We start from the raw sequence: 25403 nt of genomic DNA on the forward strand, positions 1-25403 counted from the left end.
TTGGTTGACTCCATGCCACACAGATGTCAAGCAGTTTTAAAAAACTGTGGTCATACAACTAAATATTAGTTTAGTGATTCACAGGATTGCTAAATCCCAGAAAAAAAATGTTTGTACAAAATAGTTTTGAGTTTGTACAGTCAAAGGTAGACACTGCTATTTTTTTGAACACACCCCTTTCAACTAATTGCCCAATTGCACAGCCTTAAGAGCGTGCATATCATGAATGCTGGGTCTTGTTTGTTTTCTGACAATCTACTGAACCTACTGGTAACTTGTTTGCCACGTAGCAATAAAAAATATACTAAAAACCTTGATTATTCTGGTTAGTCACATTGTACTGCTATTATTTTGAACAATACTGTATATATATAAAATTGTGTGGTGTTTTACAGTGTTATTATCGTTAATGGTGTTACTAAAATAATGAAAAGCACTGGAATGCAAATTGCTGGGCCTTCGTCCAGATTTCAGCTGAATGGTGCACAAACAAAATACTTTCTTTTTTTCCTCAAGCGTGGCAATTCCCTCGACATAAGCAGGCCTGTTGTGGTCAATAGCATCATATTAATTCTAAGCAACCGTCGCAAAACTGAGTTAGTGACGCTGCCTAATCAGAGTCAGGTTGTCCCAACTCACATTTTTTGCATTTTGTTATACACATCTGCCCTGTCAACTACGATAGGAACCTCAAGAGCGAATTAGAAGCCTAAATTAAAATGCATTTACACTCATTAAAAAAAAAAAATGAAGTCGTCACATTTGGTTCTAGATCATGCGAGTTATGCAGACCACATAAATTAATTTGCATGTTTTATTGAAAAGCCATCTCTTCTTTCACAGGAACCATTACTTCATGATTCTTTTTCACCCAGTCCAAATACTTTTTATATCAGCAATTACTGATATTGTAACAGCAGCCCTGACCTCCTATACCTTGGCAGAGTTTAAAAAAATCTATTTCCTCTAAAGGTTTTATTGCCACAGAAATCCTCCCTGTTTGTTCATGTCCTCCTCAGGTGGATACCAGAATTTATTTGCTTTCGGTTTATAGGCTCTAGACTTGCAGCAGTATATGGTTCAATTTGAGACTCGGTTTTTGCCAAGTAAATAAACTTATCAAACAAAGACAGGCTTGCTTACCCATGCACACAACACTTCATTTTCTGCAGCGTTGACTATAGTTCAACTCCCAAGAGCTCTGAATGAATCGAGATGAGGTTGAAAGGCCATCTGCAAACGTTTCCAGCGAAGATCATTTGTGTGCTAATTGAATTTGAAACATTCTTTCATAATCTTTTTGAGTGTTCATCTCTGGCAGCAGCACAAAAACCTCTTTCAGCTTGTCCAGCAAGCCAGAGAAAGACACTGACTGCTTCCCCCAATGAGAATCACACGGCGTATCACTCTACATGCATTCCATTGTCACCATCCACAGCCAGCCACTTGTTTTCACTCATCTCTTTTATTTCACAAGTCATAAAAAGTGGAAAACAGTGCAAAACCAATTCTTGATGAGCTCAAGGACTCGCTTTAAAGCTTGCTTGTGTGTCTTCTTCATTGGACTGATGCAATCAGTATAGATACAGTACAGTGCAGAATGCCTTTTTTTAAAATAAATGTTACAGCGATTACAGTATACAGCACAGTGGTTCTTGATCAAATATTGCATATTGTAATGCAGTAACAAATGTTCAATTATATTCTTTCTGTACAAAACTATTTTTTAAACTATCAAAAAAATCTTAAAGCAAGCACTCGCATACACACACACCCCTTTCATTCACAACCAAATCTGCTTTTTTATAAATTATTATAATTTTTTTTCCTCTAACAAACCTATAAATAACTGGTTGGCCAAAAAAGCTTAATCCGTCAGTCAAAAATTCAAGAACACATGCTCAGCATGGCAGTTTTAAACAGAGATGATCCCAGAGCTGTCAAATCAATTTAGTTCTATACAACTCACTCTGACATTGTGAGAAAATTTGTGTCGGAGCAGAATTAAGTGCAATTGTTATATTAGCTTGCACTAAGTTTTGATGGCCTCGAGTCCGACCATATTTAAATCTTATGGATGGCACTTAAGGACACTTTTGTACAATCCATGACCAAAGCAACCCTGGTCATGCATCTAAATGGATATATAGACCAACAACAACCCCAAAACAATCCCGAGTGCGCTTACTAAACTTTTTGCCATTATTGCTTGTGTCCTCAGGTGGGAGGGGGTCCTTTGTAATGTAGGGCCAAGTGAAATGAGCGGGTCAGAGTATTGGACTGATGACATGAGGTATTGTAGAGCATGATGAGGGGCCAGATCACCACAGCAAGCAACAGGGCAAATAGGAGGACCAGCAGGGGTGCCGAGGCCTTTCGCATGTTAAAAAACCTCAAGGGCCCCAAAAGCCAGGAGTCACTGTGCCATAAGCTGCCAGCAGAAGCCTTCGGTCCACACAGTTCACTGGAAACAGAAATACATCATGATAAAAGGCCATTTTTCAGAAGTAGATGGATCAGTTCTCTGCTATGGTGGTAATTGGGAAAAAGCAATGTTGTCCTGCAGAGTTTACCTCTAACTTGCCCTGGAAGTTTCTTTTTAGTAATCCAAAAAGGACTTGATTAGCTGGTTCCGGTGTTTAATTAGGATGGGAGCTAGACTCTCATAAATCAATTATTTATTTATTTTTTTACACAATTTAAGTTTGGTATGCATTGGTGAGGTAGAACTGCAACCCAAGGCTGTCCTTAAACAAACTACTGTATTCACTCACTGAAACTTTCAGCAAGATTTAAACAGTCAAAACTAATATACGTGTCCTTGCTTGATGTTAAAGTCCATTTAAATTGATTAATCTGACAAAATTGGCCTCACTGGTCAGGGAAGCATATGACTTCACTTTGTCAAATGATTTTCAATGCATTTTTGCAGGCAATAGACCCTAAACATGCCTTTTTTGGACACTGCCCAAATCACTGGCTCAATGGTAAGAATCTTGAGTACAACATTAAAACTGTTGTACAAAACAATACTGAACCCCATTAACTTTCACGGTAAAAAAAAAAAAAAAAAAACTTGTGCTGAACCAGTTGTTGTTCTGCTAAAGAAATAAGTCAGTTTGAGAAAAATTAATCACTTTAAAATAGTGATATTGTGTCATATTACAATTCAAACATAACCATTCTATTTGAATATATTTTAAAACGATTTACTCCAGTGATGGTAAAGTCAAATTTTAATCAGCCATTACTCCAGGGTTCAGTGTCATGATCCTTCAGAAATGCTGATTTGCTGATCAAAAACATTTCTTATTATCAATTTTAAAAACAGTTGTGAAAAAAAAACTTTAACATTATAAATATAAGTCACTTCCAATCAATATAATGTTTTTGTTTAAGTTATTAATTATAAAAAATAAACTTTGAATGCTAATGCATTTCTAATGACTATTTTCCCCAACTGTTCATAGAAAGAAAAAATAAAAACTAATTACTCAAGGTGCAATTTAGCACTAGAAAATATGTAAATGGCTACCATAATAAATCAACCAGCTTATTAATCAGATCCATTGAAGTCCGCATAGGAACACACTTTCTCACCGACTCGACTTTGCATGGGTGTTGTCCTCCAAAGAGTCAGGGAAACAAAGTCTCTCCTGCTGCCTCTAGTGACAGAGAGGGACAAGACGATAATAGCTTGAGATTAACAAAGCCCTGCAGGGACTCTATTGTTTACCAGTTCTTTGGCACTGGCGTACATTACAAGTGCAATTATGTGTGGGGTGTGTTAAGAGGTGTAAAGCACATCATAAAAATCATGCAAGGCGCCACATTTGCTACACATTAACAGGCCTGGCTTTAATTCGCAAACCCCAGGTTATCTGAAAAGCAGTAACGGTGTTTATAACACGTATAAAGGGTGTTTGTGCAGAAGGGGCGTACGTGTCTGTGTGAGTGAGATATACCTGTGGGTCTTCGTGACGTTGGTAAGAGTGATGCTGGAGGTCACATGACTGGGATGGGCAGGGGGTGAAGCACGTGTGCGGTGGGTGGGGGCGTCTCTGGGGGAGCACGCTCTCTTGATACTCCTCTCCTTCCTCCTCCTTTCCGAATGGCAGAGATGAAAAACTGGAGCGCGCCTATAAAGATTCACAGAAGCAACAAACACTTTCGATTGCCAATGAGTGGACAGCAGAGTTCTCACTACATGTGACACATTACACAGGCGATCTTGGCCCTTTTGCAGTGCCAAATCCTCACTATGTTTGTGCCCACAATTACGGCAGCCATTATAGAGCCTGTTAGAGCGGTGGGTCTTTTTCCCATCCCTGTAAAGCTGCCAATTAGCCATGAGCGCTGAGAAATTACAAGAGGCTCTTTGAAATGGAAATAGTCTCGCTCTCTTTCGACGGTTTTTCCAAGGCTTCGGCAGGCAAATCAGCCTCTACATCAGTGCAGAGGATTCTCTTTCCCAGAAACCAACGTCGCCCCCCCCCCCCTCCCCCTCCATTTCACGATGAGGTTTTTAAGTCAAGATGGTACGGATTCTTTTGAGATGGATTTATTATCACATCTGAATACTATGTGCTTCATATTCCTCGTAAACATTTCTTTTATGATATCCCTAAAATAAGCTTTTACCCACGGAAATCTTGATAAAAGATAGATTTATGAATGTAGATTTAAACAACACTTGAGGACACAAACAGGTCTTCAGAAAGCCAGTGTGACATCTATTAATGGTGGAAAAGCAGCATGATGACTATAACAGAGAATAGACTGTTAGAATGCATACAGACTGCGACTGCAGTGTCTAGTCTTAATGAGATTTGGCAAATATTTCTCGATGCGCAATTGCACTATCCATTCTGCATTTATGACTGCAGTACTACATATGTACACCAATGAAGCAGAAATTAAATCCAGAACAAATCAGGAAGTCAAACAAAACTATAGATGCATTGCAGTGTAGAAGGTGAGGTCCCAAAAACATTCTTTTGTGATTGAATGCAATTTGTATTATTTCCAGGTTAAATAAAAAGTATAAATTAAAGCAGTCACAGATACATTTTAAATTCCCAAAGTCTATTAAATATCAACAGCTAAAACTAAGGTCACAAGAAATGTAGAAATTCATTTTCTATCTTGACATTTTGTGAGAGAGAGTCCCATTGATGAAAAGTTTAATGGTTTTATATAATTACTATAATTAATGGCTATATAAAATGTAGTCTAAATCTATTTGATAGTCTAATGATTTTATAATCTGCAATTCATTATAAACACATGGGCAGCAGCTGCTAAGTAAGTGACACTGATGTACCTTTCTGGTATTAACACAGTCACTTTGCATGCAAAAACTCAATAATATTGACATCAAGTTAATGTCAAAAGTAATCTGAAGGAGCCATTAAATGGTTTTTGACAGACATTGTAATGAGTAGCATTACTCACAGAGCAGATTAAACGTTTATATACTCTACCGTTCAAAAGATTTTAAGTGCTTTTGAAAGAAGTGTCTAATGCTCACCAAGGCTGCATTTATTTGATATTAATATATTTTAAAATGTCATCTATTCTTGCATCACTACTCCAGTCTTCAGTGATCCTTCAGAAACCATCTAATATGCTGATTTGGTGCACAGAAAACATTTCTTATCATCATCAATGCTGAAAACAGTTGAGCTTAAATTTTATTTACAGTTAAAAAGAAAAGCATCTATTTGACATTTAAAGTTTTATCTGTATAAAAGTCTTAACTGTCACTTTTGTTCAATTTGAAGCATTGATCAATAAAAATAGGACTGCATAAAAGCATGAACTTCTTTCAAACTAACCAACAATATTTTGAATAGTGGTGTATAATGTAGAACCTTAGTGAGGCCTCCATAATCACAGGTCCCAGAACAACATACCTGGGTTGGAAGAAAAACATCCAAACTGTGTGTTTACACCAAGCAAAATATACCTGTGGATCATGCTCTGTCTGTACAGCTTTAGAACAAAGTTGATGTGTCTGGCCCAGCCAAGCACTGATGCGCTCAGGGTCAAAGGTCACAGATTCAGGAGCCCTCGTTTCAGGTGTGGCCCTAGTTTTAAATGGTCCGGCGTACTCATGCTTGCCAGTTCTGATGACTGTATCCACAACACACACACACACACACACACACACATGCAAAACAGACATTAGCAAGCATAAACAAATCAGGATGAGGCAGTGAAAATAACTCCTGACGCTGACTGTGGATTAGTCAAGATATATACCATAAAATGTCTAATTCCTGAATACAAGCACCAGATATAATATTTGAGAAGTAGCTGCTGCTTTGAACGGGCTAAAATCACAATACAGAGGCTGAAAAGTTTTGAGATCTTTGCATATCATGACCCTCATAATCGAGGTTTTGGTGGCTCTTGGCTATTTTTCAAGGATATTAGAAAACAAGCCAAATTGAGAGCAGCTCTTCCATGATTATCAAGTGATTAAGCTGTGAGAGGGACACTGCCTTCAGTGGATGGCACCAGTCATGCTGACCAATCAGGAGCCAAGGCTTTACCTGGCACTGGCCTCTGGGGTGGGGCCGCATTCTCTAAGCTCTTCTTAATGCCCTGAAAAACACAGCAACTGCGTTCAGCATTTACCGTCATTAAAGAAGTGCACACATGCATGATATTCATAGATGTTTTTAGCATCAAGACTTGCTTCTAAAGATACATTTAAATAAAGACATATTTATATATAAATATATATAGATGCATTTGTTTTCCATAAAATCATAAAGTAAAGTAATGTTCTTTAATGAAGGATTTTTAATCAAAGATGCTATGGATAGCTAAATGTGATCATCCTTGTGCGAGGGACCCCATCCTGAAAATTTGCTAAAGTTTAAGCTTTAAAAAACACATAATTATGTAAATTCTAATAGAAATTAAATATTTTCCAATTACTATTGTAATGTATTGTTAGATTTTTTACATTTCTTTATTTAAATGTATTTATATTCATTTACTTTAATCATTTATTCTTTCAGATTTATATATTTCCAAAAGTTTTTTAATGACTCGATTTATACACAAATATAACATTTATAATAATTATATTAATTTATGAAATTAAACATTTAAATAAGTGTGTAAATATTTGTAGAATATTTCTTATTTGTTACATTAAAATTTTTCTTATACTCACTAAATAAGTTAGATTTTTGGCAATTTTTTCATATGTAAACTATAATACTATTATAGTTCGGTTATATTTATTTACATTTATTTATTTGAATCATGCATTTAGTTTAATCTTTTTATTTATACCGTTTTTTTGTTTGTTGTTTTTTTACAGGACATTTTTTTTCCCTTGCAGCCCCTGAGGGTCCTGGATCCTAATTTTAAAACTCCTGCTTTAATGCACTTTAGCAATAGAGTGGTTAATTTGTTGTAAAGTTACATTTAAAGCCAGCTGTGTTTAATACAGCAAAAAAAACAAAAAAACAACACATGTAACCGTATATTTGCATGTTACGTACCCTGCATGCTACAACATGTGCAGAAACACGTGCACTTATGTCTATACATGCAAACATACACAAGAGACTACACTTTGATCTTTTCAGTTGAAAGCCCAAAAAGAGACCACGCAATCCCCTCATTTGCATTTCAATTACATTTCGTTGCTAGATGGAAAATGTATGCAAATACACTACATTATACATTAAAACTTGGGCTGTGGTTTCTTGGTCCATAATGTAAATAAGGATAAGATGAAGTTTGAGCTGTCAGATGGACTTACTGGCTGCTTGACACTGACACTGACTGCAGCATTGTCTGGTTGCGAGTCCACAGGACCCATGTAGACTCTTCTCCTCACAGCATATTTGGCTGGTTCATCTGTGTAAGGCACACCTGAGAAGAAAGGAAATGTTGATGGTCCAGATGGGTAAAATTTACAGTTTCTGCGTTTAAGAGACCAATAAACCACTAGAAATGTAGCCAGCACAAAAAAATAAAGGGCTATTAAATGTAATAAACTCATCAGTCCTCATTGGGGGTCATGATTATTACATAATGGCCTGATTGTAATTCACACGTGAAGCATAAATGCCTCTGCAGCTCCTGTGGTGGTTCACACCACATGCACATGAAAGCATAAACAAGGTGTTAATATGCATAGTGAATGCAAAATGCTACGGTTTCAATTGAATATTCGCTTTAAATGATGTGTGGAAAGTGAATTCAGGACAGAAATATATTCTAAAAATATTATAATCATAGCATCAGCAATAACAGACACCAACAATTAGACTGGCTGGGTTTATAAAAACAAAACAAAAAAAAAAACACAGTATGTGGACTTTGATGTTGGTAAATGAAATAAAATAGAAATATTAAATGGAAAACGAGGAAATACTTCTTTGATGTTTTAAAACTAAAAATACTGTAAAACTGAAGTAGTAAAAATTAACAATTTAGGAATAGACTTAATCTAAAATGAAAACAGAAAATATAAAAATAAGTCAACTCAATATTAATAAACAATAGTATGTAAATATTGAAATAACACTGCTATACCTTTCTGAATATGATTTTAATGTTAAAAAACACCTTCAAGGTTTTTGTCTCAAGCTTACCTATCACCAGCTAAAATTTCATGATCACCATTGCCCGTTTACAATTAATGGACATGGAGATTTTTGCTTGAAGGAACCATTGGATTGTATTATGGGGCAAACCCTACCTGCAGCTGCACTGAAAGAGGACGAGTCGGTGCCATCATGAGAGATTGAACCACCAATGTCCACTGAAGGGTCCCACTCCAGGACCAGGTGATCTTGACTGGACCGAGGAGCCATGCTGCGGTCTATAAAACACTCATCCTCCAGCATACTCTCAGACGGACAGCCAGAGTCAGGGGCGCACAGAGCCCAGTCCTCCTCAAAAACCTGCCACAGCACAAAAAACTAATTAAACATCTTAAAACTAGTGCGGTCATATCGAATAATGTAATGGAATGTGTGTGTGAACTGTGTATATGTATCTTTCTTATTAATATCATTGTTATTAATATTATTTTTTTATTGTGACAAAAAAAAAAAAACACTGGAAATTCTGAAAACATGCTGTTCCAGGGTGTGGAAAAAACATTGCTACATATTAAAGTCATTGTGTGCTTCTAAACTATGGAAAAAATCCAGTGGTAATTCGCTCCGAGATGTCTGGTGTGGGACTCTATAAACGTCCTATATCTGACAACAGCATAAAGAACATAAGCACGCTACATTTTTAGCATGTCTTTACGTGATCCGCTTGGACCTAAAGAGACAAAGGCTCACACAAGGAACTGTTCAAATGGACAGTATGTGTATTGTACAGTGGCTGCTTGGCTACAAGACAACTATTCAGGCTATTCAGGGGGTGCATTCATGACTTTTCTGCCAGAACGTATGAAGTTGGAGGCTTGAGTAGCTTTCCCTTGGGATAATTTTCTGAAAAATGCAACAGTCCTGCTCTGAGCAAGTGGACTTGAGATGGCACAAATGAAATTATATATAAAAAAAAAAAGCTAACAGGGGAATATCAAGGCAGAAAAAAGGGACTCTTCAAGGTTTCAAAGTCAATTGTGCATATGCTGTGTGAGAATACTGATCTATGGAGGACTGACTATAAACCCTGGCTATACGCAGCAGCAGTGCTACTAATATTTTTTTATTAGTCAGCCGCTTGGTTAGCCAACATACTGGGTGGTAAATGAGTTGAAATGATTATATGCACCTTGATTTTATTCCAATATAATCGTGCAATTGAATTAGATGCAAGTTCAGAAGAGACTGCGAAGTGTTTGAGGCTTTAAACTGTTGCCACAGCTGAAAATAACTAATTTGTGGCCATGCATGGATATATACCAGTCTCATGCTGAGCAGGCGCGTGTGCAGATGGCCCAGGCCCTGAAAGACACGGGTACAGTGGAGCAGGAGTTCCTGCAGCTGGTTCTCGATGGCCTGGGCATCAGCCGGCTCGCTTCTTTGGATCAACTCTTCTCCATGCTGGAGCAGATCATTCAGTCGACCCGCACTCTCTTCAACTGCCTCTTGAAACCCCTGAGAGACAAATACACACACACAATAAAAAAAAACAGATATGATATACATCCAGTTATATTACTTTTATAGGTCAAGGGCATTCATTTCCATTGCTGGAGGGCCACAACCCTGAGAGTATAGTTCCAACCCTAATTAAACACATCAGAACCACCTAATAAAGTTCTTCAGAACTATCTGATTATGTGTTTAGACCCATTTAAGCTCTATACAAAAAAAAAAAAAAACCTTAGGACCATTAATATGTCACAATGTAAAAGCTTACATACATTTTATAAGAGCAGATTTCAGTAATGAGGATTATACATAACATTAAATAAAAGCTTTTAATATATTATTTTAAACTATTATAATGTTTATTTTTATAATTTAAAGAATTTTAGTTTGTCACTTAAATAGTTAATTTTATTTTTATTATTGTATTACAAGTTGTTACAGTAAAAATTATAATTATTAAAATATTAATTTGTGTATTTAACAAATTATATATTTTTAATACATTAACAAATTAATATTTTGATACAATATTTTTTTTACAGAAAAATTAAGAAACTGTTAATTTTTCACTATTACTTAAGTACAACAGTTGAATTATTTATTTAAAAAGTAAAATGTCTGGACACATTAACAATTATGCCCCAATTATTACAAATGTTAATAGTCCTAAAAGTAGACTTTATTTTCTTCATGCTAAATATATACATTTTATTTTTGGGTGAAACGTGACCTGGACGTGTTTTCTCAAGACTGACCAACTTGGCATTTTTGGGATTTGTACCTGCAACTTAGGGGTTTAAGAACTGCATTTGTAACCCATAGAGCCCACAACCCAGATGACAAAAAAATAAAATAAAAATAAAAATAAAGCTGCATGGACAAATCCGGTCGATCCTTGTTTTCCTGCAAGTACCTGAAGCTGGTGCATCTTCGAGCAGGTGTCTTTGCCTGAGAAGTGCTCCACTTCAGTCAGCCGGAGGTCCAGATCAACCAGCCACACTGCCATCTCTTCCCTCTGCCTCTCAAAATCCTCCCGCTGGCAGACGAAATGCTGTTGCACACACACACACACACACACACACACACACAGACAGAGCATGATTCTGTCTGACCGTCTACACCCTGATGCTGTTTTTAGCATAGACGCAGACTGACAGGGAGACACATCAAAATTACAACAAGGACGTCAATGTGGCAGACAGGGAGCGGAAATGCCATAAACCAAAACACAGAAGCCCATGGTAAGGGGGGCATATGCAGTGCATTCAAGCACAGCCCAACAGTGCGCAGGGGTCACTGCGGCTGGAAGGACAGAATTATGCAAGATAAACGCAGGCAGAGCAGAAGGCTGTATGGATAAAGAGTTAATGGGATTAAAATGAAGGCAGGAAAGGGACAAGAGAGAAAGAAGCAAAAGAAAACATCTTTCAAAAACTGGCTTTTTCTGGGTTTCATCTCCAAAAAAAGAGAATTTAAGTTTGGACAGTTAAAATAAATAAACAATAAACATACACCATATCACCCTGGAGCCCAAGACCGGTTTCCCACTGAAGCTAAGCAGGGCTGAGCCTGGTCAGTACCTGGATGGGAGACCTCCTGAGAAAGCTAGGTTGCTGCTGGAAGAGGTGCTAGTGAGGCCAGCAGGGGGTGCTCACCCTGTGGTCTGTGTGGGTCCTAGCGCCCCAGTGTAGTGATGGGGACGCTATACTGTCAACGAGCACCGTCCTTCGGATGAGACGTTAAACCGAGGTCCTGACTCTCTGTGGTCATTAAAAATCCCAGGATGTCTTTCGAAAAGAGTAGAGGTGTGACCTCGGCATCCTGGCTAAAATTCGCCCATTGGCCTCTGACCATCATGGCCTCCTAACAATCCCCATATCCGCTGATTGGCTTCATCACTCCGTCTCCTCTCCACCAGTAAGCTGGTGTGTGGTGGGCGTTCTGGCGCAATATGGCTGCCGTCGCATCATCCAGGTGGATGCTGCACACTGGTGGTGGATGAGGAGATACCCCCTGTCTATGTAAAGCGCTTTGAGTGCCTAGAAAAGCGCTATATAAATGTAAGGAATTATTATTATTATTATACAATATAGTGCAAGTGTCTTATGCCATTATATATTGGCTTCAAACTCAGAACAAGTTACCGGTATATTCTAAATCTAAAGAGCTGAATAAAATACAGTAATTTTTTTATATGAAGAGATGCAAAAGCTTCCAAGTGCCATTTGAAATTTTCTTCTAAAATTAGCAGTTATTTTTTCAAGCTTCTATGTTTATGTTCAGTTATGTTACATAGCTTTTAATTTCACAAAGTGAACCTACACACAGGAGCCTGACAACATTTTTAGGCAATTTAGAAATCCGGTCCATGAATGGTTATGAAAAATATGCACAAAAATACTTTGGAAAATATAAGTTTCATATAAAGTTTTTAAAAGCATTTTTTAAATGGAAAACTGAAAAAAATTGTGCTTCAAAATTAAGGTTGATATCTCAAAAAAAAAAAAGTTTTTAGATTAGATGAAACTAACTTCACATTTATTTCCTATGCGGTCATTTTTTACTGTAAAAAGAAAAAGTGTGACTCTTTCAGGTCCATTTAACCTTTTTGAATAGTGTTCATGATTTGTGTGTGTGTGTGTGTGTGTTCAAATAGCAAGTGCCTTTACCAAAAACAGTACCATTCTGATAAAGTAAAAAAAAAAGTAAAAAAAAAAAGAAAAAATCCCCCCCCCCACAACAGCACCAAAGGGTTAAAATATGACACCTTTGAGCAGCTTGATTATCTTTATATACCTTCAACCTGCGGCACACAGTCTCCACAGTGTTGCTGAGCTGATCCCAGCGCTGTCCGCAGTCCTTTATCATTTCCATGAGCCGTGCACCCATAGCACCTCTGAACAGGCCAACCAGAGTTCGACTCCTCTGGGTCAGTCCGTCCAGCTGGGTTAAACGTATCCTGGCCTCAGCACGCAGGTTCTGGAAGGAGATACAAAAACAGTGAGATCATGCGATTAACTAAGTGGTAACCCCCACTAAACGCTAAAAGTAACCACCGGAAGTTAAAAATACATCCCACCTGTTCCCGGATTAGCTAAAGCAGGTTATTTTAAGAAATTAGTGCAGGGGGTTAAGACTGAGGGAGGTGCAATGTTGCTGAGGAGGGAGCCAAGGAGTTTGATGACCATTTGGTGTCATTTATCATCACTGGCACTGGTCCCGGGCATCTAGACAGTCTGAGGAAGTGTGCTGTCTGTGCGTTTGGAAGTGTGTCTATGTGCCGTTGATTTCATTTTCTTTTATTGTAGAAAGTGTCAAAACGCTGGCTGGCGTCCACCCAGCAACAGACACCTGTAATGACTAACTGGAGATGGTCTTGTTCTCTACTTGTAAAATAACACTACTGCCAGAGTTTGAAGGGAATTTGTCTTTTGGCAACTCCGTTTTAGAGTTATCATCGTCAGATTTAAACTAGAATAAAAACAAATTCTTTCAAAAGAGACCACAATATTTCTTGTGTTTGCGGTGTAAAAAAATAAAATAAAAGATTACCATTAAATGACATCACCATTTTTAGTACACATCTATAAAATTCATTATAAAAAATAAAAATAAAATAATAAAATACATACATCCAAATAATGAATACTTGTAAAAGTCACTAGGTTTTAATGTCAATTATTATTTTTTTTATTACTTGCATTTTCTATTATTATTTTATTAAATTTGTTTTACAAAAGTGCATTCAAAAAAGTACAAAAATAATAAATTACGGTTAAATGACCAAAATTTTTTTGTATAAATCTATGAGTTACTGAAAATACACGTATGTATACATAGGCCTACATCAAGATCACTTAATATAATAAAACTTATTGCTACCCCCCGCTGTCTTACATTTTTTACAAAATGTTTCACTAAATATTTGAGAATTTTTGCAGGGTTAGTTCAGGTTAAGATAATTCATCATGTGACTCCCCAAAAACTTTTACAAAATATTCCGTAATTTGTAAAAATACATAAAATGAATAATATTTTTTAACTCCAAGATTTAATTTAGTTTTTTAAATATTGATCAAGATGTCCACATTAACATGAATACACTCAAGTGTATAGATTTTGTTTTTATTAATAAAAAAATTCCTAAAAAAATAATTTATATAAAGTATATTTATAGATCCTTAGCATGCATTTCCACAATGCATTTTTGAATTTAGACCAAATGTCTCATTACCTCATATTTTTGTAACTCCTCTTTTGCTGTTACATACAGCACATGGCTGGAGTTTGGGGATGCTGCCATTTTCTCAGCTGATCGAAGCCAGTCATCCAAACAGGAGAGCTCTTTCTTGAATTCGTACCACAGCATCCACCTTCTTTCCAGCCTGATGGACCAATGAGAAACAATTAGGTAGAACAACCTGTAAAGATCAGTTATACAGACAGGATGCCAATATACATCGACGGCTCCTCACTTGATGCAGCTCTCGAGGGAGAAGGAAGCATCTTGGCTTAAGTCTCCAATGGACGAGCACTCCGAGAACTCCTTCAAATCATCATGCAGTTGAGAGCTTCTCGAAGGAAAGCAGGTCTCAGAGGACTGCAGGTAGAGACCACTTTGGGGGTTCATATCAACACATGTTTGCTTCTCTTCTTCATCTTCATCACTTCCTCTGGGATCTGCTCTGGTGTTTCCATGGTGACTGGCTTTGAGTGACGTCTCTTCTAACATCCTGGCATCACCAAGTGCCACCTGTTTACAAGAACACAAAGGGAGGTCAGTTCATTAGGCTCAAACACAACATGAAACAGGCATATTGTGACCCTGTTGTCAAAACGGAGCTCTTTCAGTATTGTATTCTTCCTTATGAGGAGGTAAATGCATTGTTGGAGGTTTTCTTTTCTGCGCATTAAAAAAAAAAAAATAATAAAAAAAAAATAATATATATATATATATATATATATATATATATATATATATATATATATATATATATATATATATATATAATTAGTTTTTTTTAATATATATATATATATATATATATATATAAATAATGACCCATTAAAAGGATTTTAAAACATTTTTTTATATATCTTTAATAAATAAAATAAATTTAGGCATAAAAACATCAAATACATAACTTCAAATAATTATCATGATTCCTAAATGAAAGTCATGAATAATATATTTCATAATTAACCAAAAACCATAAACATTTTTTTTTTTTTACACAAAAACAATCATTGATAATATCAAATAAAATCATGAATGAATACAATTATGAAAAATACATTTCATAAATGTTCATAAAAAAAAAACATTCATAATTTCAAAACAAGCAATTATCATTGACAAAATCTAATTAAGATTATGAATAATTGAATTTTGTAAATACATGTGCAAATCAAAAATACATTCATAAAAAAAAAAAATCATAAAATAATTGATAATCAAATAAAATTAGACTTCATAAATACAAAAATAATAAAATCATTAAAAAAAAAAAATGCATAAATAAAATACAATAAAATGGTTCAAAAAAAGAAACGAAAACCCTGAGTCAATACAGGTCCGAGGGTTTATACAAATCATAGCCAACCAATGCAAATGAATTCTAATTTCTTTGAAAGTTTCCACCTTAAAGTCTCTCATCACAAAAGAATTGCACGATTCATTCACAGTGCAGAGAAACCCACGAGTGCAGTATCTGGTTAGAAAAGCTGTGGTTTCTCTGCATGACAGACGCATTAAAACTTCCAGACACCTCAGACATCAAGAAAAGGCTCCTGTGCTCTGGGGTATAACTTCAGCCATCAAAAACCATAAATCAGTTTTATGCCCATTACCCAAAGGAGTTACGACGCTGCCTCCCCAGCCCTGGCAGAAAAAAGCCAAATAGATTTTCCTCACTCTAATACCTGCATAATGTGGCTGACAGAGCAAGGTCAGCGATGCCAGGCCGTGGCTGCTGTCAATCAAGACTGATGCTCCCAAAAAGTGCCTTAGGCTGACCTCACAACTAACAAACACTTCAAGAACAGCTTAAAAGCCTATGGAGTCTCAACAGCGGCCCGCGTTTGTATTTATGAATGGACTTGCCTTACAAAAAAAAATAATTTGGGGAGAATGGTTCTTTCAAAACTTTAAGCCAGATCAGCTCATAACTCAAAGTTAGACGGCCATAATTCACCCACAACCTTGCCGTCCGCCTCGGCCGCCTCCACCGCAGGTACACAGACTTCAGGCTCAGCCAAAATGACTGTCATTTCTCAGGGTCCACTGTGAGTTTGCCCCAGTGGAGGGCATTAAGGCACTGGACTGAGGCTCAAAGCGGTCAGGTTGAAAATCAAAATCACTGTTATTGCTTTTCTCAACCAGCACAGAATGTTGCTCTCATCCGAGGAGTAATGGAGTGCAAACACGACTGCGATCCATACTCTGTTCCTAACCTTTTCAGAGGTGATCAAACTTATAGCAGGATGCAGGCCATTTCCCATCTCATTGGTGAGCTTGTGTCTTGAGGAACAGGTGTGGACGCGTGACACCCAACAGGCGTGCAGTGACACAATGACTGGAAATGGGACGTTAAGAATCGGATTTCACCCTGATTTTCACCCTGTAGGCCTACAGCACAACCCACCCCAGATTAAGTTACATATAATGTTCCAGCACAAAAAACAAACCATGGAGATGGTCATACAAGCCCAACACGTGGTACAGGGGTATAAGAAGTTCTCACAGGTGTAAATGCAACAAGCTTGGACTATTTTGGCATCTAATCCAGTCACAGACAGCTTGACTATGGTAATCATATACAGTACATGTCATCCTGGAAGAAAGTCATAGGAATGGAGGATGGAAAATTATTATAGAAAGCAGGATCAGATAACAGCATGAGATTACATTACATATGTAATTTAATTACTTTAGGCCAAATTCAGACAAAGCATCTGTAAATACTAAGCAAAATTCAATTAATGAGAAATTAATAAAAACAAAGTAAAAAAATAAATACAATCATAAGTTAATAAATAAAATGTCAAAAACATTTCGTAAGGTCAAAAAAAAATTATATATATGATTACACACAATATAAATCATAGCCAATTAAAAAAGAAACCAAATAGTCAAAGTATAAAAGTCTCACATTATAAATATACAAGTCATGAAAAAAAAAAAAATGAAATTCAAAGAATGTTTCATAAATTAAGACCCAAGACAAATAAATGCTAAAATAAACCTAAAAAAAGGACAAATTTCATAAATATATTTGTTAATAATTATATTTTTTTGAATCATAAAACTATAATATATACATACACACACACAACAATATAAATCATACAAAAAAAAAAATGATGAACAACTCAAAACAAAAATGTTTTGTAAATACATTCATAAATGTTCAATTAAAACCCAAGTCAAATAATATTAAATAAAACCAATACAAAATACATAAACTACTAAAATAAAATATATAAACCACTAAACACACACATACTGTACACACGTAAAATTAACAAATGTGCCCGTTTTGGTATCCAGTCCAGTCACAGATAGCTTGACCATGGTAATTATATACAGTACATGCGTTATCCAGCAAGAAAGCCACGTACAAGGATCATAGTAAATGAATATAGACAGAAGGATCAGAAAGCAGCTTGAGACACACAAGGATGGAAAAGACCGGCCCGATTACAGATGCTTAGTCATCCTCTCCAGCTAGTGTCGGTGGTTTGGCTAGAAACAGATGAGGCAGGTGCATCTGGGGACCTTTCCATAACACAGCCTGCATTTTAATGAACTGGTGTTGAATAAACACGCAAACTGCTGTCTGTGAGAGTGACGGGGGACAAAAAAGCCCTTCCATTTAGGCGAAAGGTGACGCGGGATGAGTCTGCATGTGGAAGCAAATGAAAAGTAATGATGCATTTAATACATCAATTCGGCTCGAATCCATCTCGGGCTTCTTATTCAGCTTTTATAGTCCATTTTTCCAGATCACATGACACCTCAGTACAGGCACAAAACACCCTCACAGAAAATGAACATTGCTCGGGGGAAAACATCATTTTTCTTTCTTAATGGCGAATAAAGCGGCGCTTGTCTCCTTGGCGCTGAATAAAGCTCACGGCAAACGGAGGTAATGTTACCCTTTTGGTGGCCAATGACAATTACTTCGCTCTGTTTATGATAAGCCAGGGAAAGGTCATAACACTCTAAAAGCTCAGACTGTTGCTGTTTTCATCCGAAGCAGTAAACACCCATCTCTCGCCAAGCTCAGGGCTCGTACTGAATCTCATCTCACACACTGCAAAGCAAAAAGTAGAACTGACAATTTCAGCCCAGATTCTATCGATTAATTTCAGGTAGAGGACAAAAATGAGTTTAACAGCTTGTCTAATGACTCTAATCAATCACACCATGGAAAACATCACTGAAAAGCTCTATAGTAAATGCTAATTAGACTCAAGGACCAACATTTGAGACATAAACAAACTATGAACAAAGACCACAAGTTAGGATATAAAAGGATAAAGCGGTGTTATTTATGTCAATAGTTATGAACCGGTGGGTGGTGATCATTTAAAAAAAAAATATATATATATAAAAATATATAAATAAATAAAATGGTTACAAAAAAGGCCATATTTTTCATGCAAATTCTGTCACTTGGCAATATGAAAAATACTAATACTATTAATTTAGCCCAGTATTTGATCGATTAAATTAATTTATATACCATTAATACCAACAATAAATAAATGTACAAAAACTAATACACAAATAATAATAAATAAGGATGTTTAAAAAAATAAAAATAAAAAATAATATATATAAACTTTTAATATAAAAAGATAATACCAACAAAACATCACTAAAAAAAACAAATATAACTATAATAATAATAATAATAATAATAATAATAACAATAATAAATGAATAAAACATCTACATAAAATGACAATATAAAACAAACACTTTCGTCAATAATAATAAATAAAATGAAAGCATAAACGTTGCTATAAAAACCTATAACTTAATGTGAATTACTATATTACTAATGCATAGCACATTTATATAAAAATAAAACATATACATACATAACAGCAAACAACACCACAGTTTCAAATGCATTTTAATCATTCTGTATATTTGGCTTATGTTCCCCATGGTAAACATAGAATCGTGTTGGGTCAGCACTTAATGTCCAACGTAAGTTCTTTGTCCTCAATCAAAACCATTTAATGAGTGTGAGTCTCAAAACTATGACAAGCTAAAATAGTTGCTTGATTGAGTCAACCTGTTGTGTAAATTTATTTTTAATCGAAAAACGTGTGTGCGCACACTCCCAGTGAGGTGACAGTGTTCCACCCACTCCCATCTGTGCCATCTCAGAGGCGACCTGAGGGACTGATGGGTGCTCACTGCTCATGAACACGGGGGAGAGAAGGACCCTGGTGCTCCACATGCTCCGATCCCGAACCCTCAGCTCTCCCTCCCCGTCTTCAGAGACTGCACTCATTGTCTCTTTGGTGCCACAGGCCCAAATCACAAACAAACAGGCCTTTCTCAGCACCCGGATAGAGAGAAGAGGCCAGTGCCAGGACACCTGATCTGATCTGATCCACTACACACAAACACACACACACACAAAGCAAGAGATGAACCGGGCCCCCATCTTCTCCACGGGCCCTTCGGAGACCAAGCTGTGCAGAAGGGCAAAAGAACCTTGGTGCAGCAAACTCCTGTGAATTACAGTTCAGTACATCTAATTTGCCATTAAACTGAAAATGTGTCTCAATTTAAGACTGACTGTGGCCTTAATACTCCTAATAGGAGCTGAATGCTCTTAGAAATTGTCAGTATGTGATTCAAGTAGCTAGATCAGCCTCCAAATCCAATCCAGACTTCTTCTAATCCCATTTACAGCACACGCAATCTGGTGAGAGTCCTCAAACCGCATCCTCCTGGAATTGCCTTCATTTACCATGTTTAAACACACCGTTCCAAAACAACAGACGACAAAGAATCATCTGCTTCTTTGCGACAATAACAAAGGTATAATGAGGACGGCATCCATGAATTGGAGCGTTTAGCCAAAGGCAAGGAACTCCAAAAAGCACTCGTTAAGATGAATCCTGGCGCTCCACATGAAGCGTCGTGGCTGGAGATGGAAATGATTGTTCTCTCAGCTGTGATTCCCCAGCTAGCAGACGCCTGACAGGTGTTGTGCTCAGGGAGAATAACGCAGACTCATTCACCTGATGACTGAGGATTCATTCAAGGACAGACAGCAAGTTCTACACAACAGAATGTCTGTTAGACACATCACTGTTACAGCCTGAAGCAAGGTCATTCTCTCAGGGAGAAAGATAAAAGACAAAATCTCTCTCTCTCTAATCTCTTCAAAGAGAACAGAACAAATAAGAACAACAATTAACTTATTTAAATAAAAACAATAACAGAATAATAAATAGATGTATTAAATATTTAATAAAAATACTTTTTACATTTACTATAAATGCTATATTGTATTTGTTAATAATGAATTTATAATTAATGATTAACTATAAATTCATATAAAAATTATTTATGTCACTATATTGTAATTATATCCATTTATAAAATATACAGTATTTGTAAATCATTTCATATACACACTATTATTATCGTTGTAACTGCTATCTGGTTACTTATGAGATAGAGATGATTCATCATAATTATATATTACAACAATCACACGGAGTACATTAAACAGTACTCGTATTATTAAAATGTTCATATTTCATTGTAATATAATTAATAATGAAATGTTAATTATCCTCTCCTGCTCTCGTCATCTGTGCAAGCCAGAATACAAAAACCATCATTCATCCTTTACAAGTGTTGGTGAAACCTGATTCTTGGTTTTCAAACAAAGCTCTGCTCAGGGGGCATCTGCAGTTTCAGCAAAGAAACTGGCCAGCAGCAACAGTGAGGAGAAAGCGCGCTTTATTTTGAATAAAGCATAACAATGAAAGCCAGGAGCAGCATTGGACTGAATGGTCAATTACTACCGATGCATGACGCCATTCATCATTAAACCCAGCATGGTGTCATTCTGGCAAAGTAGTGTGTTTTGTTGAACGCATCTACACCCTGGCTTGAAACATAATGGGCCTGGGAGGGGATATTTAGAAAGAAAAGACAAAGCAGGAAGCTCTCTTTTGCCCTTTAAACCAACATACATTTCTTTCAACTAACGCTTTTCAAATAATATAACTTCTGGGGTCTGTTTAAATCAGGACGCCACAGAACAGGCAAGAGAACTTATTCTCTGAGCTCACAGCACTTTCTCCTGACACTGCTTAAACCCTAGTTTGTTGTACTCCGAATCATCAGGTTTTAGGTCTGCATTTGAAAAAAAGATTGAAAGTCATTGTAAACATCAAATTAGAGGGTATATTGACTGCAAATCGGTTAATTGCTTTAAAAGGGTTCACTGGAAGGCTCCTGGAAGATTGAGATAAGAGCAAGATGTCTAGCAAAGTACAACACTGATTCAGTTCAAGTCACGTGGTCTTGAAATCCATGGACGAAATGGCAGAAAACACAATCAGCTGTTTGAACATGAATTACTAAGAATTTCTCAGGTGATTCTGATCATGATGTCATGGGAGTTAGTGTGTTTTTTCCAACCACAGGGTACACAAAAATAACATTGTTATGCTAATAACAAAGACACCACAATGCAAATGATACAAACATCATATAAAGTAGGAAATAACTTCTGGAGGTTAAAATGAATGCACACAGACACAGATCTACTAGTAAAAAGGATACTACTAGTCCCAAGTTTGGACACATTTGATTTTTTTTCTCATCCTAAACACCTTTTTATCTAAAGAATATTATGAATAAATGTGCGAAATGTATTATACACGTATTCAAAGTCTGCATTTCTTTACAATCTTTTTAAAGAAGCTGGTCCAGATGGTGTAGGACAGGGATAGGCAACGTTGGTCCTGGAGTGCCACTGTCCTGCAGAGTTTAGCTCTAACCCAAATCAAACACAGCTAAACAAGCTAACCAAGGTCTTCAGGATTACTAAGGCTACAGACAAGTGAGGTTTTTTTCAGGGTTGGAGTTAAACCTTGCAGGACATTGGCACTCTAGGACCACGTTGCCTACCCCTGGTGTAGGATAACAGTTTTTTTTAAATCCATACTTAAAAAGTCCTAAAAGGAATAGTTGACAACAGTCAAACATAATTTACTCACCCTCATGTCATTCCAAACCTGTATATGTTGAACAATAAGATATTCTGAAGAATTCCGAAGAACCAAACAGTTGTTGGTCCCCATTGACATCCATAGTATGAACGAAAAAAAAAAAATACTATGGAAGTCAATGGGGACCATCAACTGTCTGATTACTATCATTCTTCAAAATATCTTCTTTTCTGTTCATTATCTGTTCATTTTGGGGTTAAAAATAAATAGAGCTATATTTTAGACAAACTGTGGCTACTAAAATGTATGCTAAAATACAAGCTCTGACTTGTGTAATATTGTTGCTAAATACCAATTCCAATACTTCCATTTATCATTTTATAATTTTTGATAACTTGCAAATCACTATTATTCTAAAATGTGCCTAAGATTTTGCTTCGCTCATGACATGTCTTAAAGCAAAAAAAAAAAAAAGGCTCTATGACCAATTATGGTTGAAAATGCCATTTAAGACTAATATAATTAAAGAAATAAACAACAAAAGATTTTTGTCCCAGAATACAGGCCTGGTTTGAACTACTAGAGGCATCACACACACACACACACACACACACACACAGTGGGCATCAAATGACATTGTGGGAATAATCAATGGGCATGAAGCATCACATTCAGCAGTAGTCTGTAACCTAATGGCCTGGTGTTGTCAACAAAGTGAGTCATGCATAGCCTAGCATTCCACAGCAACACATTTAAATACTTTGAAAACAATGGCTTATAGACGCAAAACACTTAAACACACCCTTTGCACACAGTCACGTGGGCAAATACAATTATACTCCCCAAATGTTAATATCCCAGTACATTTCAAGAAAATTAATTCAAATACGTGATAAATAAGACTTTCTTAGAAAACGTACGCGTACAAACTACGCTGACGAAATACACGCGCAGTCTAGAAGCACGTGAACAATGTTTGCAAGCGGTTTAAAATACTCGGGCTTTAAAAATGCAATAGATATTAAAATGCTATTAAGCTATTAACACTTACGTGCAAAACCTGTCCTAACTCCTGCTTCCGTTTTCTCCTTCAGGGAATCCCTCGGGGTTTCAGGAATCATACAGGTGCAAAAGTTTGCATCCTCGAGTTGAAAATACTTCTGATCAGGTTTTAAATGCCAGGTATACTTTACTAACACGCATCAAAGAAGAAAAAACAACAACGTTATGCTGTGCGATAAATAGAAACACTATTTCAGGTCACTTAACATAGCCATCAGTCTTTTGAGTTATAAGCAAATTGAAATATCACCTGACACAGGTGAGAAAGCCACGCCCCCGAGTAGTTCACACGCTCCTCCTACTCACCTTTATAGCTCTTATGCGTGACTTCAAGCACGGATATTTATTTACAGAAATGAAATATAATATTGCTATTTTTGTAAGAAGAGAAAAAGAGACAATGAAAAAAGTAAAATGATAATAAACGTCAAGACAAAATATAAAAATGAAGTACATTCAAAAAAAGTTTGCAAATATTAAAAAATATGTGTACATTTATATGTTATTCCCTTATAATTTTTGGAAGTTAGTTCCATTCAGGGACATTTCATTAATTTCTGAAACCTTTCAGAACACATGCGCCTGTAAGCAGAATAGAGCGCTGTAAATAGATTTTTTTTATGATCCATAGGAGGCCATAAAATCATAAACTCAGTTGCTATATACAGAAGTTTGAATATGTGTTGCAGCATTTGATGGTGTATGCATATTTTTCTAATCTGTATTTTTGTATTCAGAAAATTTTTACAAAACATATAGGCCTGTAGGTAGGCTATAAATAGTGATAATGAATGATTAATTTTAGGGCAGCCTGGAGTGAACTACAAAATAAATTTATAACCTTGAAATATTAAAAAAACGAATTAAATCCAAAGATATGATTAAAACATAGTTGAATGGTCAGCATTTATTTAGCATTTATTTTTGCCTCTTGTCAGCCTTTACAAGAGGCATCAAATTATTTTGTGCTATGTTTTTCTTTCAGAATAAGCTGCTCAATACATACTGACTAGGAAACTGCAGCATGAATATATGTTTTATTGGAGGAATGGATTAGCTCACTGTATATTACTAGGCAGATCTCCCATAGGAGACCCTTTGTTGATTACGGGGAAACAAAGAAAGAGGTCCCATAAGGGGCCAATACAGTCTCTGCTGTCTGACAACTGCTAGATATGAACTTGGCAGGACACCATTTAGCCCCCTTGAAGAGCATGTGTGAGCAGACGGTACTTATACACCAGGGTACACCGAACCGCCTCATGCAGTCACCATTTGTCTCTTTCCTCACCCAGTAAGGAGGTACAGCTCCCGCATATGTTCATAACTCTGAGTGGGGAGGGGTCCAGTGATTCATTGCTCACGTCAGAATGAATCTGATCAGAATGTCACTCTGCTAATTATGAATAAAACAGAGTGTAATTATGCATTGAAGTGCATTTACTTGCTTTCTTTATAGAGCACCTGATTTTGCATGAGAAGAAAACAATAGAGATGTGTCTATTGAGATTGAAAGGTGAAAAGGTCATAAGCTTCATTAAAAACAATGGTTTAAAGGGACAGTTCGCCCAGATTGAATAAAAACGCTGTCATCATTTGTTATCAAGTATATATATGTATATATATATATATATATATATATATATATATATATATATATATATATATATATATATATATATATATTACCCTCTTTTTATGTTTCTGGCTGTAACCTCACTTTCAAAGTTTTTTTCTCAATTATATATTTATATTCACCTCTAGCTGTGTTCAGATGGTTGCTGCCTTCCTGCAGACAGCATCAACGTTACAAAGAGAAAGTATGACACAATTCTGTCAGCTTGCATACATTATCTCCTTTCTTCCAATGAATCATTCAGAGTTATTGTAATTATGTAATGCCGTCCTCCAGATGCAAGTCTTCTAATAGAATGTCTCCATCTTCTGGTCGTTCCGTGATCTGTTTAACACGATAATCGTCATCCTTTGATCTCGGGCTTTGTCAATATCTTCCTTTCATTGCATTTACATTTA

The 25403-nt window shown here is 36.3% G+C and overlaps 1 protein-coding gene across 2 annotated transcripts; it reads right to left on the bottom strand.

Annotated features, from left to right (window-relative positions):
- Positions 1-1423: 1423 nt before the first annotated feature.
- LOC113071328 (nesprin-2-like) lies at positions 1424-23658 on the bottom strand. Of its 2 annotated transcripts, XM_026244693.1 has the most exons (14): positions 23620-23658; positions 23359-23499; positions 14564-14841; positions 14323-14473; positions 12885-13067; positions 11002-11139; positions 9897-10091; positions 8732-8936; positions 7787-7899; positions 6558-6609; positions 5969-6135; positions 3966-4139; positions 3601-3665; positions 1424-2464 (listed from the first exon to the last, which is right to left on the bottom strand). In XM_026244693.1, exons 3-14 carry the CDS (start codon positions 14818-14820, stop codon positions 2218-2220), a joined length of 1947 nt encoding a protein of 648 aa, XP_026100478.1. In that variant the 5' UTR covers positions 14821-14841; positions 23359-23499; positions 23620-23658; the 3' UTR covers positions 1424-2217. The 2 variants fall into 2 exon arrangements, with proteins under 2 accessions (XP_026100478.1, XP_026100477.1); XM_026244692.1 differs by lacking the exon at positions 23620-23658 and having other exon boundaries at positions 23359-23613.
- Between the last annotated feature and the right edge of the window lie 1745 nt (positions 23659-25403).

This window comes from Carassius auratus, unplaced genomic scaffold (genome assembly GCF_003368295.1).
Source record: "Carassius auratus strain Wakin unplaced genomic scaffold, ASM336829v1 scaf_tig00007032, whole genome shotgun sequence".
Classification (NCBI taxonomy): Eukaryota; Metazoa; Chordata; class Actinopteri; order Cypriniformes; family Cyprinidae; genus Carassius; species Carassius auratus.

What these genes read in the sequence shown, in the direction of transcription:
- LOC113071328 (XM_026244693.1), bottom strand. Translation starts at nt 14,820, where the DNA reads ATGTTAGAAGAGACGTCACTCAAAGCCAGTCACCATGGAAACACCAGA. An exon ending in CTCTTTCAGTGCAGCTGCAG is followed by an intron (nt 7,900 to 8,731) that starts GTAGGGTTTGCC and finishes CTTTCTTCTCAG; the next exon opens with GTGTGCCTTACACAGATGAA. An exon ending in AACGTCACGAAGACCCACAG is followed by an intron (nt 3,666 to 3,965) that starts GTATATCTCACT and finishes CTCTGTCACTAG; the next exon opens with AGGCAGCAGGAGAGACTTTG.